Source organism: Bos grunniens, chromosome 2 (genome assembly GCF_055505025.1).
Source record: "Bos grunniens cultivar Pamir isolate PY7600 chromosome 2, Bosgru_T2T1.0, whole genome shotgun sequence".
NCBI classification, from domain to species: domain Eukaryota; kingdom Metazoa; phylum Chordata; class Mammalia; order Artiodactyla; family Bovidae; genus Bos; species Bos grunniens.
In genome coordinates, this window is record NC_141166.1 from 63,620,009 (window position 1) to 63,637,620 (window position 17,612).

Here is a 17,612-nt window from a genome sequence, read left to right on the forward strand (position 1 = left end):
AAGAAATGGTGCCAGGTTTTGAAGTCTGGAGAAGAACTCTCTGAAATCTGTGCATTTTACCTCTCTGCGCGCTGCCTCCCAAAGCTAGAGTCACATGGGGAAGATTGAACTCCATTTACTGTTTGGTTTTCTCAGTGTGACCACATAGTAGCTGGTTTATGCTGTGCTAGAAATGCCAGACCTTTATCCAGCATGAAATCATTGACTGTGAGGTCAGAAGGCTCTCCCTGGCCCATCCTCCTGGTGGACGTGCACAGAGGCTGGGTCTAGACTCCGCCGTCACCCAGCGGCCCGCATGAGTGTACCACCTCTGCACACAGCCACCTCTGGCACAGATGCCCAGACATTGAAAACAGATCTACTCACTAGTCTTTGGAGTTGAGAGAATTGATTGAACAAGACAGAAAAAATAGTAAAATAGTTGGAATGGGCTTCACGAGCTCTTCTTATAGCCAGGTTCAAGGGCTGAGTAAGTGTATACATTTGATTTTTATAAAAATGAAATTGGAAAAGAAAACAATCAAAAGATCCTCTTTTTTAATCCTAAAGTCTTTGTTTGGTACCTTTAGTTTACTTGGGTTTCTTTGTACAAAAGTGTGAAGTAGGTTTGAGTGTGGCTAGGATAGGCGGTCACAGCAGCATTTCGACTGCTTTGTAATCATGTAAATAATTGCAGCGTTGTGAATTCCCAAGTAGCTATGAGAATAAGTTCAATGAAATATACTAGGGCCTTAGCAGCAGTAAATTGGTTTTAAGTCTGTGTGTATTATAGTTATTCAAAGGCCGTATTCTTACAAAAACTATAGAAAACCATCAACTACCTATAATGTGACTTAACTTTTCAGATGGTGAGATAGGAATTCAAATTTGAATGAAAATTGCACTAGAGAAAGAAGACATAATAATAGTTGGAGAAAATGTAACAGATTCAAACTCTTAAACATTTACTCAGAGATAGTTTCTAGGAAAGAGCGCCAAATTCTTTAAAAAACACGGTGGATTTTTGTTTGTTATGGTGGTTAATTCTTTCTTGGAATCTCTTTTCTAACTATCTTGAGCTTGACTGATCTGTGTTTCATAGGATTTAGGGTAATCTTTTGACAATCTTGTTTCCTAGAAGAAAAGCCTTGAAAGGAGTTAAAAATTCATGCCTGATGAATATGAGTCAGTAGTGAATTGACTTTAATTTTCTACCAGACTGTGTGTAGGGGCCGAAGCACGATGGATTCCAAGTTATATGAGGATTGTCTTCTACCCCAGAGCACCTGTTGCATCTAGAAGAGAGAGCGTGGCTTAGGTGACCAGTGAGTTAAGCCTCCTGTCCCTTTTCCTCCTCTGGCTGATTGGCCTGGGGTTGGGTGGCTGGTGAAAGAGCAGCAGGATGGTCCCAGGTCCCCGCTCCGGGACCCTCATGGGCGATGGGACCATGAGAGGGAGAGCTACCCCCTGGGGTGGCTCCTCCTGCGTTTCTCTTACCCTGGATGTGTCCAGAGCCCTGATAGAATGTAAAGCCAGGTCTTCCATCTGGCCAGAGTTTGTGGGGCTCACCAGTCCATGTTAATACAGAGACAGTTTGAGTCTTCCCTGAGCTCCATGGCCAGCTCTTCTGGCAGAAAGGCTGGTCCATCCTGGTCTTCCCTGCTGCTCCCCTGAGAGCCCTCTGATACTCAGGATGATAAAGTAGCCATCTCTTTGTGCCCTCCCTTTTGACTGGTTCCAAGAAGAAGTTTATAGTCTCTTTGAGGTGTGTAGGGAGATAACTCTTCTTCAAGACTGATCTTCTGTACCTGCTATTGCTATGTTGCTGTGGGTTCTTTTCTTTGGGGAAGGCTTTGTATTAACATGGTTAGTTTAAGTTGGGCATCTAAACAGGTCAAGAGATGCCAACTTGAATAACTCAAACTTCTGGACATGACTTGGAGACTTTGCCTTCAGTCCTTTGTTCCCTGGTGCCCAGGATGGGGACAGTCCCAGAACTCTGGGGCTCCTGGACACATCTGTGAGCCTTGGCCCCTGGCTGGTTTGTTCACTGTCCCTGTCAGAAGTCCCTTGCCCCTCCTACATTTGTCCACAAGGAGTCTTTGGAATGTATTCTCTCTGCCTGTGTGCTCTCTCCGCGGGGCTGTCTACCATGTGCCTGCACTGTGTAGGCTGTGTGCCCATTTAGAGCATTTCACAGTCCCAGTTCATGATAAGTCCTCCACTGTCAGACCCAAGCAATGGAGTGAGTCATGTCAGAGTGTGGGTGGGAGGGCACAGTGGATCCTTTCCGAGTTGACTTGTCTCTGTTCTCTGTGCCCCTTTTCTGTATTCACTTGGCACATCCTGTGCGTGACTTGAGCAAAGCATCACACTGAGTCATGGCTGCTGTGAGTTGTGTGTGTCTGTTTCCCACGCTGGACTGTGAACTCCAGGATAAAAGCCACGCTTTTCTACCTTCCTCCCAGTTCCCTGCAGAGTACCTGGCACAGAGGTGTACTTGGTAAATAGATGGTGAAGAGATGAGGGAAGGAAGCTGCATGTGTTGTGCTCTTAGTGTTCAGTACAGTAACACCCCTCCCCACACCCCACCCTCTCAGAGAGAGGAGACTTGCTCCCAGGCATGCATTCAGTTTTATTTTAGAAGCAACAAAGGGAATACGGAGACCAGATCACCTCTCAGGTGACCCTGTGCCCTGAACTTGAACTTCCAAGTCACAGGGAGGCCACAGAGAGTTTAGGAAGAATTTAAAAGTTGATGCTTCTTGGGGGAAGCAGATACCTAATTTAGCTTTTTTTCTTTTCTTTGTAAATAATGCATTTCTTTCGTGACCCTGAGAAAATTGTCGTTGAGACCATCCCAGAGCTTTTTGACAAGGGAGCAGGTAGATCCTTTCATTTTGGAACCATCTGTAGGGAAGGTGGTTTAAGGCCTCCTTCTGTTTCTCAAAAAATGTTCATACATTTCTTTTCACTGTATAATCTGAATTACTTCTGTGCCACAATCTTCTGATCCATGAACGTGAAATGTCTTTCCATTTAGTAGGTCTTTAATTTCTCTCAATAACATTACATAGTTTTCAGCAAACATGCAAACATTCTTTTTGTTAAAATTACTATTTTATTTTTCTTAATGCTATTGTTAATTGAATTACTTTCTTAATTTCATTTTTGAATTGTTCGCTGCTGATGTATAAAAATACAATGAGTTTTTCTGTATTGGTTTTAATCCTGCAGTCTCTCTGAAATAATTTATTTGTCCTACTAGTTTTTTAGTGAATTCCTTAGAACTTTATATATGCAGATTATGTCATCTGTGAAGAGAGATAATTTTATTTCTTCTTGTCTAATCCAGATGTTTTTTCTATCCTAATTGTCCTGGCTAGAACCTTGAGTATACTGTTGAATAGAAGTAGTGAGAGCAGGCTTCTTATCTTGTTCCTGATCTTAGGGGGAAAGCATATAGTCTGTCCCTGTTAAATAAGATTTAATAGTGTGCTTTTTGTATTTTGTAGCTGGTCTTCATCAGGTCAAGGGAGTTCCCTTCCAGTCCCTGTTTGTGGTATTTTTAGCATGAAAGCATCTCCCCAATATTGGAAATACATTTTGGTACATCTGTTGAACATGTGTTTTTGTCTTTTAGCCTGTTAATATGATGTATTAATAAATTAATTAAGTTTTATATATTAAACCAATATTACATTCTTGGGCTAAATCCTACTTGGCCATAGTGATAATTTTTTATATGTTGCTAGCTTTGGTTTGCTAATATCTTGTTGAGGATTTCTGTGTCTATAGTCATAAGAGATACTGATGGCTCTGTGTTTAGGAAATTATCTTAAGTAATTTTCTTAGGTAAGCAAGCATCTGTTACAAGAATTAAATAAAATGATGCACAGAAAGGTCTGAGCAGAGGTGCTCATCACACAGTGGCCAGTTTATGTGAGTTGCTGTTTTTTGTGGTCATTTATCATCACGACTCTGATCCTAGGATCTTGAGTCAGACAGACATAGACCTGAACTCTTCCTTCACCCCCCTTACTTATTAGTTGTGTGACTTTAGGCACTGCTGTTTGGATGTGTTAAGATTTTCCATCTTTAATGTGGAGTCATGATGGTGCTTCTCTCTTGGGGTTGTCAGGAGGATCTGACGAGGGCCCCCAACACAGGGCCCGGCACACAGGTATGTATAGACATAAGTATGCGTTCACTGTTGCCACTTTAGACACATGACTGCAGTGGCATTTTGAGGGTGAAAGATTTGAAATAATCAAGCTATTTGTAAGTGATTGATCAAATATTATAGATGTGAGCAGTGTAATAATAGTCTTTAAAATGGATTAGACTGATATAGAAAAATGCTAAATATTGGTAGTGGGCAGAATGGTTTTTGTGCACGTGTGTGTATATTGACAGGTTTGTATATACACTGAAGTCTAGAAATGCATGTATATATCTCATATATCATTGTGAATAGTCTTATTTTGGGGGTTGTACTTTGACTTTAATTTTTAAATAGGTTTATGCTTTATCAGAAAAAAAATAAAGATATTTCTGACTGGTGGAAAATCAAGAAGGTTAAAAAACATTTAGGGTTGTATTTAGGGGGCCTCCCTGGTAGCTCAGTAGGTAAAGAACCTACCTGTGGTGCAAGAGACCCGGGTTCGATCCCTGGGTCAAAAAGATCCCCTGGAGAAGGAAATGGCAAACTACTGCAATATCCTTGCCTGAAAAATCCCATGGACAGAGGAGCCTGGTGGGCTGCAGTCCATGGGGGTTGCAAAGAGTCGGGCACAACTGAGCGACTAACACTTTGACTTTTCAGGGTTGTATTTACCTTACTGTCTTCCTCAGACATTTTTATAACTTTATTTGATTTTATTATCCAGTGAAGGCTTATGCATTTTTAGAGGTCATGAAAGCTGAAAAAGATACATGAAGGATGGTTTGCATTCATTCGGAAGTTTTGACTTCTTTCCTGTGGACTGCCAAAGTTAAATATTTGATAGCCCTACCGTCTGTTGGCCCAGGCTCCGTTGTGGGTATTAGGAATACCAGAGAAGTACCAGCTGGTCTCTGCCCCAGGGACAGAGACAGAACAAATCTCCACACAGATCATTACAGGGTGAGACGGAGTAAAGGCACATGCATGGCTGTGCAGCCCAGGGCAGGACAGAGTCCGGCAGGATCACAGAGAATGGTGTATTCACAATTACATAGGAGTGTGCTTGGCATATGGGGTCATCAGCAGTGGCTTAGAGCTGTGACAGATCAAGACAAGAAACTTGGGGATTTACAAAAAGCAGCCTGCCTTTGAGCTTGTTATCGTGGCTCCGTGCAGCCCCCTCTTGGGAGTACTAATTATACTCCAGTTACTAGGCTGCCACATTTCTCATTCCCTTGGAGGAGAATTTCAGTAACAAGGAGTGGGTGAAACTGAGAGCCTGTTAGCAACATCAGCTTCCACAGGGTGCTCCCTCATGTAGGGAGACAGAGTGGGTTGTCTTTGTGTAGAAATGAGGCATTTTCTCTCCATTGGCTTTCCGTGGGTCAGAGTCTGCCTCAGGAGTGAAGAGAGGAACAGCTTGGTGGTTTAGGTTCCGGCCTCCCTGGCAGATGGATAATGGAGAACAACTGTCTCTTAGTTTCTGTGACATTTTGTTTGTCCTCACAGATGTGTGTATACATTTCTAAGTGGACAGTATATGTCAGAACTTGTAATTCCAAGTTCTATACACCAAACTCAAAGTCAGTCTTTAGAGTGGTATTTTTTTTCTGTCTCTTCGGTACCTGAAACTGTAGTCACAGTGGTGTGTAATGGTCTTTGATGACTTTTGACCCAAAGAGTCTGTGTGTGGCTTGTTGCTTTGTATCGTCCCAATCCAGCCTGATTGCAGTTCAGTCCTGAGGCTGCTGGGGCTCTGCTGGGCCTTCCTTAGCGGTTCAGATCTGAGTTGGGAGGCTGGTGAAGAGGCTGCTTCTGCCTGCCTGTGCTTGTGGCTAATCACCAGCGTCTGTCCAGCATCTGGACCACTGTTCAGGGCTTCAGTGCAAGTTCACAAACTTACTCAGTTTTGAGAATTATGCTACTTTGCTGCTGAGTCCACAAATGACTGTACTACTCTGGACTTTTAATTTTTTCAAAAGGTCCCGTCTCTCCTGTGTTTTAAAATCTCTTTTGTATCTTCAGTTCTTTTGGGCACGCTATTCTACTGCTATTTGCATTTCCCTGTGCCTGCTAATTGGGTTACCAGGAGTGATTGAGAGTTGGATGAAAAGTACACTGTGACACTGTAGAAATTTCATGTGTAATTTTTAAATGTCTTGTCCCAATTCTGTAAAAGGGGGAGTAGAACTCGGGTGATTTTTAAAACATTGGAGGAACTGAAGGTGCCAATAAGCTTATCCGAGCTTATCCGAGAGCTTATCCTAAGCTGTCACGTGAGAGAAGTGACCCTCAGAATGACAGCCTTGCAGTGGTGTCTGGAGATAGAATTAATTATTTCTTTGGGTTCAGAGAGAACCCATCCTTCTCTGAGAACATTTTCTATGTAACAGATGTTGTCTTGATGTGTGAAAAATTTTAAATTGATGTAATAGCACAAGCTCGCATAGCTAAAAATACTCATTCTCACACATGTGTTTGCCTTAGTTAAAGCTCTAGAAAAAGAGCCTCTATTCTAACAAATGTCTGCTTAGCTGAAAAGCCTAAAGAAAATGGGAATTTAAGGGACTTGTAGAGTTCAGTATGGATTGATTTAGTTGAAAGATACTGAAACATTTTAGACCATGAGGCCCCTCATCCTGGACTGGATCCATAGTGGACGCCCTCTGCACAGCACAGCAGCCAACACAGCTTATTTGTCCAGGTCAGGAACGGCATCTTCTACATCAGAGAAATTTAACCCCAGTTAACTGAAACTGGATGAATACTTTTTGTAGGGCCTAACCCCCTTCTGAATTTGATTTTAATTTCTGGGTGTCCCAGAAGCTAGGAACCATAGGGGATACTTATTTGTAGATGGTGTACTAGTTTTCAAATAATAGGTTCAGTTGACTTTTGTCCTCCAAACACCTTTTTGGGCGAAGCATCTGTAAACTTAAAGCAGTGTGTCTAACTGTTAATCTTGTAAATGAATATTCCCTTTTCCTTGTTCCCCTGAATTTCGGACTCAGATAGACAATGTGAATCACTTTGTTTGTTGGTGCACGAGTCACACGAGCAGCCATGTAATCTTGCTATCACAGCGTCGTGGTGATGAGTGCTTGGTATCGTGCTCTTAGCTTGTGGCCTTGTGACGTGTGACTTGACCCCTGTGCTGGCACTGGTGTTCTAGGCGGGTTCAAGGATTTTTCTTAATGCGTGTTTGCTTTTTATCGTGTCTGTTTATCTGTTGGGCTTTCAACCATCACTTCTCATTCCCATCACTGTGTTTAACTACTGTGTTCTGAGCCCCCTTCTATTTTTGTATTTATTTACTTCTGACCTGGTTAGAAATTTAGGTAAGTCAGTCCATCAGATTTGTTTTCGTAGAGAAGTAAAGAGGCTAAGTTGGAACTAATGGAGCTCGGTTTCTAAAATCCCTCCACTGGCTGCCTGTTCCCCTTCCCTTCCTTGGGAGCCGTTTCCATGTGGGCACTGGTGATGAAGCAGCTGCCGCCTGGTGCAGCATGTGCAGCGTAACATCTGCAATGAGTGTGAACAATTTGTGATGAGCTGTTAAAACTACAAGCTCTTTGAGGACAGACCCTGAACTGCTTCCATTCCCTTCTTACTTGCCCCTTTTCTGTGTAGCTCCCCCTCCAGCAACATATGTCCTAATGCCCCACCCCCACCCTGTGCCCACATGCCAACAAGGATGCTTTCTCTGGCCATGGGATATTCTGCCTGTAACATGAGAATATGAGGAGGATAGAAACCAAATGTTGAGTGTTTTAATCTTTGCTTTAAACAGTTATCTTTTGCAGTAATTCAAGTATAAGAATAAAGCCTTACATTACTTGCACATTTGCTCTCACCAGTACCCTTCATTTCTTAGTGTAATTCCAAGTTTCCATTTCATACCATTTTCCTTTTGCCTGGAGGGTGTCATCGTTTCCTGGAGTGAGTCTGCTGGTGATGAGTTCTGCTTTCATTCAGTCTCTATTCTTAAAAGGTATTTTTGCTGGATGTAGCTAGGTTAATACCTTTCTTTTGCCATTTTAAAGATGCCATTCTGTTGTCTTCTTACATATGGGACTTCTGATGAAGCCTATTGTCATTTTGTCCCTCTATAGAATGTGTATTTTTCCCTCTGGCTTCTGCTGATGATGTAGTTTCACTATGTCAGACTTGTGGATATGGTAATAGAATGCAGCCATGCTCAGTCCTTCACAGGTGTCCCTTGGCATGTGCTGTGCACCCTATTACCAGGCACTGCTTACTGCTGAACCGTTAGTGGAGTCCTGCTCAGCCATTGGTCGGTGCCACAGTGCGCCTCTTTCCCCAGCGAGCAACTGTCCATGAACGACCTTAAGTGGCCCATTCAACCAGTGATGGGAGGGGTGGTGGTCTTCAGGCAGAGAGTGAGGTAAGAGGTGGATACTGGCCTTCTCCCCAGGGCCCTCTCACTCAGCCTCATCTCAGTGGTTGAGTTGGAGGGGCCCAGGGAACAGGCTGGCAGCTGTGTCCTGCAGGGCTCCAGAGCCCTGGCCATGGCTGCCCACTGGCCGGGCCCAGGCCTTGAGGAGGCTGTGAACCTCTCCCCATCCCCAACTCTGTGACCTAATGGCAGCGGCCATCTGCATAGGATGCAGTCTGTAGGACGTGTACCCTGCTGTCTGGGCAGCCTGAGGAGCCTGAGGGCCAGTTGGGTCCTGGGTGCCTGGCTCCCTCAGTGATGACAGCTGGGCGGGGTCCGAGGACCTGGCCCTGAGGGAGCCGCCAGCTAAGTTCTGCCTCCTCTTAGCAGGACCTGGACCTCAGAGGGAGAAAGTTGTAACTTGGGGGTGAGCCCTTTCTTGTCAGAACAGAGAATAACATTTGTTTGGTGAAGGTTTACAGGAACATCATTACCTGACTTTGACCTGACTTCAAGAACAAAAGATCTGAAACTAAGAAGTTAGCAAACAACTCACCACGCCCCTGCCTTACCTTCCTTGGGAAAGGATTCTGCTGAAAGTTTTTAGGGAGTCTGAGGTTTTTAAGGCATGAGCCACACATCTCCTTGTTCAGTTCAGTTCAGTCGCTCAGTTGTGTCCGACTCTTTATGACCCCATGAATCACAGCAAGCCAGGCCTCCCTGTCCATCACCAACTCCTGGAGTTCACTTGTGCTGCTGCTGCTAAGTCACTTCAGTTGTGTCCAACTCTGTGCGACCCCAGAGACAGCAGCCCACCAGGCTCCCCCATCACTGGGATTCTTGAGGCAAGAACACTGGAGTGGGTTGCCATTTCCTTCTCCAATGCATGAAAGTGAAAAATGAAAGTGAAGTCGCTCAGTTGTGTCCATCTCCTAGCGACCCCATGGACTGCAGCTTACGAGGCTCCTCCATCCATGGGATTTGCCAGGCAAGAGTACTGGAGTGGGTTGCCATTGCCTTCTCCGGAGTTCACTTGTAGGGCCCCACAATAAACCTTTTTGTTACAGAGCCCAAGCTCATTCTGCTCACCACCTGACAGGCCAGTAAATCGGAAGATAAGTTGTTGTAACAAGGAATGACGACTTTAACCGGGAAGCTAGCAGACTGAGAAGATGGCAGACTTGAGCATCTCGAAAACCATCTTCCCTCCTTCCAAATTAGGGCTCCTTTTATATACAAGATGGGAGGGGGAGGAGCCCACTGTGGTGCTGATCAGTGGCTGAGCAGGACAGCTGACAGTTGGCTCACTGAGGGTCCCTTGCTTGGGGAGGGGCCTACTATGGCGCCTGCCAGTGGCTGAGCAGGGCAGCTACAGCTCATGCCTGCCTTGCTGCTGTTTCATCCTGAGAAGAAAGGTGCAACTCCTGACCGATGCCGGGTCTGAAGAAGTACCAGGTTGCTCTAGCAACGTCATCCTCTGGTACTTGGTGGAGCTAGGTGTGAAGACCTTGACCTTGGTGGTCAAGCAGAGGTGGTTGACATGACTATTACTGGGATCGCTGACTGAGGTGGCGGGTGCCATGGGCTCAGCCTGCCACTGGCTTCACTGGTCAGCTCCTGACCGATGAGGTGGCCAGAAGCCGGTGTTCCCAGAGCGGGGCTCCTGCCTGCCTGCTTGGTGGCAGACACAGGCTGGTCTGGTGGGCTGGGCACAGAAGGTGTGGCGATGGAGTGGTCCCTGCACCAGGGACGGAGGAGGGAAGGGCCCACCATGCCTCGGGTTTGGTCTGGGGAGGCCACTGTTAACGCTTCTGCACTCCACACTCCAGCGTTTTGGTATGTGGCCTCACTGTGTGTGACACACAGACACTTGAATTTGGTGACAAGTATCATCCTACAGGTCTCTGAGACTACTCCTCTTAGTTCTCCACCCTCCCTTTTGATATCTATGTTTAATTTTGATTAATTTTTTATTGCCATGTGTGTGTAAATTCTCTCATTTTCCCCCTTCTTTTGCAGTGCCTAACCTGCTTTGAATCCCATTTCAATGATATTTTCATTTCAGCTACTGTATATTCTTAATTTCTAGAAGTTCCATTTGGTTCTTTGAACTAGCTTCCTTTTCTTTCATTACACCTGTGAGTTCCTTTAATTCTTGAACATGGATATAGCAGGTTTCATGTTCGTATCTGAGAGTTCCATTGTCTCTGTCATTTCTTAGTGGGTCACTATTTTCTGATGGTTTTCCCTCCTGATTATGGGCCACATTGCTCTGCTTCTCAACTGTTCAGGAAATTTTGATTAGTATGTTATGTATCGTGACTGCTACATTATTGAGGATCCATGGTTGGTTGTGTTTATTTAAAGAATGTTTGGCAAGGCAGTTAAGTCACTTGCAAATCTAATATCCTTAAGCCCTGTTTTTAAGCTCTGAGAGGACAATTTGGTGTATTAGTTCAGCCCCCCTACTAAGGCCTGCTGTCTCTGGGGTCTCTACTGAATGCATTCGGTGAGTCGCTGAAAACACCCCAACTCTGGTGCTCGAAAATCTTCCCCTTTGTGTAAACTTTGCAAGTTGTTCAAATTACAGTTTCCTGGTCATTTTGTACCCTCCCTTAGGGAATTTCATTCACATATATGTGGCCCAGAACTTAGGACATTTCTAGAGCTCTCTTTCTATGGGGCTTCCTCTTTTTCAGCACTCCACCCTGTAACTTCCAGCCACCTCAGCCTCCCTGAAGTCTGATCCTCATTTTTTCTGCTTCGCAAGACTGCCAGGTTCATTTTGGGTTCCTCTTCCCCATAAGGGGTGGCCTGGAAATGTTCACCAGGCAGGAAGTTGGAGTGATTAAAGAGCTCACCTTGTTTGTTTCCCTTCTCTGAGATGTCACAGTTCTATACTGCCTGTTGTCTTCTGACAGTAGTTGTTTTATATATTCTGTGTGGCTTCTAGGAAGAGGTTAGGTCTTTGCTAACCCATCATTGTTGCAGGTGGAAGCCCCTGGGATTCAGTGAAATTGACCCATGAAAATAATTCTCAGTAACTGCACGCAGTTCCATACAGCATGCCTACCTGTGTTAGAGAACTAAAGGCAAATTATATGTGTTTCTGGGTGAAGCGTAGCTGTGGTCGCATCCCTTATAATTTACCTTCCCCACCGTCTGGAGCTGTCACTGATCTCCGAGGAGTGATGACCACAGTTCCACAGCCTCTGTGCTCTTGGGCTCCCCGAGGACAGACAGGCTGCTTCTGCTGTCAGTGCTCAGTGGGTGACCTCCTTCTGTATTTTAAGACCAGGTTTTACTCTTGCATCCAGGCTTCCCTGGTGGCTCAGATGGTAAAGCATCTGTCTGCAGTGTGGGAGACCCAGTTTCGATCCCTGGGTTGGGAAGATCCCCTGGAGAAGGAAGTGGCAACACACTCCAGTCCTCTTGCCTGGAAAATCCCATGGACGGAGGAGCCTAGTAGGCTATAGCCCGTGGGGTCGCAAAGAGTCAGACAGGACTGAGTGACTTCACTTTTTTTTTTTCTCATTTTTTACTCTTGGAGGGGCCTTACTAGTGTGCTCTGCAATTTAATAATCACTTTTGAGTCTGTATGGGAAGTCTGTGCTAAAAGACCACTGAACATCTGAATCAGTAAGACACTGATGCATGGATTGAAGAAGCCATCTGTGAAACAGCACAGCTTGCCAGGTGGTCAGAAGTGTAAAGGCATGTGGAGGGAAGCTAATCTGCATAGGATTCTGCATTTGTGAGGATGTGATTCCTCCTTTGTTGTTGTTTTGTTGACTAGTCGCTCAGTTGAGTCCAACTCACTTAGACCCCAGGGACTGTAGCCCACCAGGCTCCTCTGTCCATGGGATTTCCCAAGCAAGAATATTGGAGTAGGTTGCCATTTCCTTCTCTAGGGTATCTTCTCAATCCAGGGATTGAACTCACATCTCCTGCTTGGCAGGTGGATTCTTTACCACTGAGCCACCTTAGAAGCCCAGTTTCTCCCTTACTGTTGAATAAAAGGACCCCTATGATTTGAAGTAGATTGTTGGTGAGCTGTAAGGAACATTCACTTTCACTTTCACTTAACACTAGAGTCTTAGGTAGACACAAAACTTGGCTGTGGATAGTTCAGCTGAGAAGCAACTAGATCAAGAAAAACAGATTATTTCTCTGTTTTTGGTCAACAGTTACTTACTTTAGACTTACTGGTAAAGAACTAAGCCCTTTTTCAGAAATCATGAATATTGCCAGCTATGGATGTTAATTTTCTTTGTTTGTTTGTTTTTAGTAACTCCTAATTTCGTTATTTATCCTCCTGACTGACCCACACATGCTACATAAGCCCCTAGTGCTCTGTATAGTGCACTGTGATAGCTTTAACTTTTTTGTCATCAAAATGCTGTTCATCAGTATGCTCAAAGATGATTTCTTTATATATATATATATATTTTTTTTTTAATACAACTTGAGGAATATTGATGGGATCTACTGCTGTCTAAGGAATTCCCTTATAGCTCAGTCAGTAAAGAATCTGCCTGCAATGCAGAAGACCCAGGTTTGATTCCTGGGTTGGGAAGATCCCCTGGAGAAGGAAATGGCAACCCAGTCCAGTATTCTTGCCTGGAGAATCCCATGGACAGAGGAGCCTGGTGGGCTATAGTCCATGGGGTTGCGGGAGTCAGACATGACTTAGAGACTAAACCACCACTACTGCTATCTAGAAAATTTAGAAGTTAATGAATTTATTGAAGAAAAAAAAAAAGCTTAATTTCACTAAAGTGCAACACTGAAGAAGAGGTTGTTTTGGGGGGAGAAGCCTATCAAATTTTGTTTGAAATTTTAAAATGGTAGTATTTTCAGTGTTGGCAAGAATGTGGCAAGAAACTCTGAATTTTCAGGAAAAGTATGTATTTATATGAACTTTCTGAAGATAACTTGAGTAGTATACGTCAAAAGCTTTTATATTCTGACTCAGTAATATTGCTTCTAGAAATTATTTTTCTTAAAGTTATTAAATATTCAAACAAAAACGCATGTAGAAAGGTGTCTGTTGCAGTATTATTTCTAAGCATAAGATATTAGAATATCCCTAACTGTCTTAGCAATGAAAATGTTTTTTATTTGTAGCATTTTCCAATTGCAAAGTACTATGGAACCATTAAAATGGCATTTATGAAGAATATTTCATCATGTGGTAAAATGTACATTTGAAATAAGCAATTTTCTAAAATGGAATATAGTCATACATTAACTATTAAAAAGTACGTGAAAGAATGGCCAGAAATATACCAGATTGTTAAAGTAACTGTTCCTACATGATAGCTTCATGAGAGGTTGCTTTCTTCTTTATGATTTTTCTGTTTTCTGAAATTGGAGTGGAAAGCATTCCTGATATGTGAAAGTTAACAGGGTGTTCGTAGCTGCATTCTTGACTCACCTAAGGCTTTTCTAGACCCTGGGTGGACATCTCAGATTCCAGAAGAGAAGGCAAACCATTAATCTCTAAATAAAACTAGTTGCTGTTTTCACTTGAGATGAAAAAGTACTTAAAAATTAAAAAAAAAGAAAAAATTTCTTTGCTTACTCTTTAGATAAAAACTTTGATGATGAAGATTCTGTGGATGGTAATAGACCTTCTTCCGCCAGCTCTACGTCGTCCAAAGCTCCAGCAAGCTCACGGAGAAACGTTGGAATGGGGACCACCCGTAGACTCGGCTCCTCCTCTCTTGGATCTAAGTCTTCAGGTAAGACCAAGCCCAAGCACAGTGCTGCGTGGTCCGCTGTGTAGGAGCTTAAAGCAGATGCGCATGCTGCTCACCTTCTGTGTCCTTTAGAGGTGCAGTAATTCTGTGGGCAGTATGAGTCCACTTTCTCTTCCTTAAGTAAATTGGTTCTCATCTATGGATGCTGATAAGCTGGTAGAATGTACGTCTGAGCTGCTGTGTTGCATGTTTGCTGGGGCAGAATCTTTGGGTGTGTGAATCCACCACGGAGCAGAGCTCATGGTATCCTAATGGCCTTGGGCTCCTGCCATGCCTGATGATACTTGCATGGTATCAGCCAATTTCTGTGTCTCAGGACTGAGATTGTCTAGAAGTTAAATTGTCTTTAAAATGTATTTTGTTCCTGCAAGTAAGATTGTTCCTTGTGAAACCTTGTAAGATACCGAATTAGTGAATGGTCAAGATTAGCTAGCTCCCTGAGGCTTTGAAAATAAATTTATAAGGATAAATTTCTTTATCCTTCTCTTCCATCCCCTAATTTAGACTGTTTTGGGTCCTTGTTATATATAGCTTTCATTTTGCTGTCACATTTAAGTTTATACACAAATTACCTACTTAAAAATTTTTTTTCATTGAAGTATAGTTGATTAACAGTATAGTGAAAATTACTTACTTTTTACTTTCGAACCATGCTTACTGTTAGCCTTGGGCTTTTGAGATTGGCTGGATGAACTAATCAGTTAAAGCTAGAGTGAGGACCAGCATCAGAATGCTGCCTCCTTGGGCTGGTCTTTCTTGCTGTCTGAACAGGCCTTGGATGTTGGTGTCCCAGCTTATCAGCTTGGTGCCCCCACAACCTCTGCCCTACCGTCTCTGTGTTGAGGGAGCTGCTATTCTTAGTTCTTCCTAATCTTTTATGTTTTTTTCGAAATGTATTTTTTTTTCAAATTTATTTTAACTGGTGGATACTTTATAATTATTTTAACTGGAGGATAATAATTTATTATTAACTGGATGATAATTACTTTATAATGTTGTGTTGACTTCTGCCATACAAAAATGTGAATCAGTCATAGTTATAACTATATCCCTTTCCTCTTGAGCACCCCCCATGCCACCCCTTGCCATCCCATGCCTCTTGGTCATCTTTTATTTTTTGGTTCATTTAAAATATATACATTTTTTTGTTGTTGTTGTTAAAGAGCTTAAATTCATACAACATAAAATCAACCATTTTAAAGGTAACAATTCATTACCATTTATTATATTCATAGTGTTGGGCAACCACCACCTCTATCTAGTTTCCACACAGTTTTGAAACTAGACCCCATTAAAGGTCTTTCAAAAAAAGACCCTATTAAAATTCTCCCCATTCCTTCCTTCCCCAGCTCTGGCGATCCCTCCAGTCTATGTTATTGCTCTATGCTTTCAGCTATTCTAGGAATTTCAGAGAAACGGAGCCATCCAATATGTTGTCTCTTGTGTCTGGCTCCTTTCACTTGGCATAATGTTTTTGGAGTTCGTCTCTGCTGGAGCGTGTATCAGTACTTTTTTTTTTAATGGCTGAACAGTCTTTCTAATCCATTTTCTTGATCTGTCTTTGAGTAGCATCTATTCTACAAACTAAGCTTAGAAAATTTCTGTGTGATCAGACCATGTCTTTTTGTTCCCATTCCTTACCTGTTCCCCTTCCAACGATCCCACCTGTGTAGATTGTACAGAGATACTAACCCTGTCTTTCCCTCAGGCCTGATCTTATCTTTTTCCATTTTGTTTAGCATCGTAGTTGTGATTTCCCTGTTGACTTCTCATCAGACTCCATGGGCCCAGGCCTGTGTATGGCCCCAAACCCTCTTTGACATGCAGCTCTCCGCTTCACACAGAAAGGTGCTCAGTGTTTGTCGGCTTGGTGGGATCCAGGCCTAACCTAAAGCACAAAGAGCACCACTCACAGTGTGTTACTATTTTCTGTCTGTAATTGACTTGCGAATGCAGAGAAATACTCATCAAGCGTGACGACAAGTATTTACCACAAGCATCAGTTGTCTTTAAAGCCTTTTCTGTCTAGGTGGTCCATCAGGACCCCAGATGCCAACTAAGTTGTCAGGTAGGAAGCTCTGGAAAAGCACTCAGACTAACCAGTATAAATCATTAATGATTGTTACAGGGATGACTGTAGATGGCCATTCAGAAACCTTTAATATGAAGAAAAAACATCTGGTAAAATATCACTTGACTTTCATGTGTGAAGTGACATATTAACAGAAAGAAAAAGCTTTCTCCTGAATGATAGCAATTGTCGGGTCAATTTGCAACTGGCTTATAAATGAAAAATTGACACATTATTGTGATTTTAAAAGGAAATGAAAATTTTTTTCCTTGAAAATATTTTGAGACTAATATGAAGTTGAGGTGAAACCATTAAATTCTTTAGAACTTATTTGAATGTTTCACAAATTTTGTTATGTTGGATTCCTAACAATGATATGATTTCATTTATTCCCTGAAGAATTGGAATTTCTATTATATGTTCATTAGGAATCTTTGAAAAGACTTATATATTAATACGGGGCTTCCCAGGTGGTGCTAGTGGTAAAGAACCTGCCTGCCATTGCAGGAGATGCAGGAGATGTGGATTTGATCCCTGGAGGAGGGCATGGCAACCCACTCCAGTATGCAGGCCTGGAGAATCTCACAGACAGAGGAGTCTGGTGGGCTATGGTCTGTAGGGTCACAAAGGGATGGACATGGCTGAAGCAACTTGGACGCACACACATAGATTAATACAATATGAATCACCTAAATCCTTTAAAGTCTATACAACTGATCCTCCTTAAGCAAGTACTATCTTTAGATGACTTTAAGCTAATATATGTTATACTGTAAAACTATTATACTTTATCTTAATATTGAAAGTCAGTAATACTTGTCTGTGCCACAAAACTCTAAACTTTTATTGACTTAAAAAAGTTACAAATCTTACAAAATATAATTTTGATTTTTTGTATGAGTCCTCCAGTGCACACTGTTTACATTTTAAAAATTGATGTTTTTTTATAGCTGCAAAAGAAGGAGCTGGTGCTGTTGATGAAGAGGATTTTATTAAAGCATTTGATGATGTGCCTGTAGTCCAGGTGAGTGAAGATGTTTGGTTTGATTAAAAAGGATGGGCTTATTCTTCAGATTTCATTTTGCAAGCATGTGACACACACAGTTTCTTAGTAGGTAGGGTAATTCTGACTATCAAGACCACAGGAGGTCTGGGGTTTGCAGGCTAGGAAATGTTAGGGCCTCTCAGAACTGAAATGGATGACCTTCCAGTTAGAACTGGTGAGAAGTGGCTTGCTCC

General features: G+C 42.8%; 1 protein-coding gene across 21 annotated transcripts in view; it reads left to right on the plus strand.

The window, feature by feature from the left end:
• The window catches only part of CLASP1 (cytoplasmic linker associated protein 1), a 273,436-nt gene that overhangs the window by 144,005 nt on the left and 111,819 nt on the right, over window positions 1-17,612 (plus strand). For all 21 annotated transcript variants that reach the window (XM_086349101.1, XM_086349179.1, XM_086349040.1 and 18 more), the window contains 2 exons: window positions 14,132-14,284; window positions 17,324-17,397. In XM_086349101.1, the coding sequence (XP_086205227.1) occupies window positions 14,132-14,284; window positions 17,324-17,397 (227 nt within the window). The remainder of the gene's footprint in view (window positions 1-14,131; window positions 14,285-17,323; window positions 17,398-17,612) is intronic.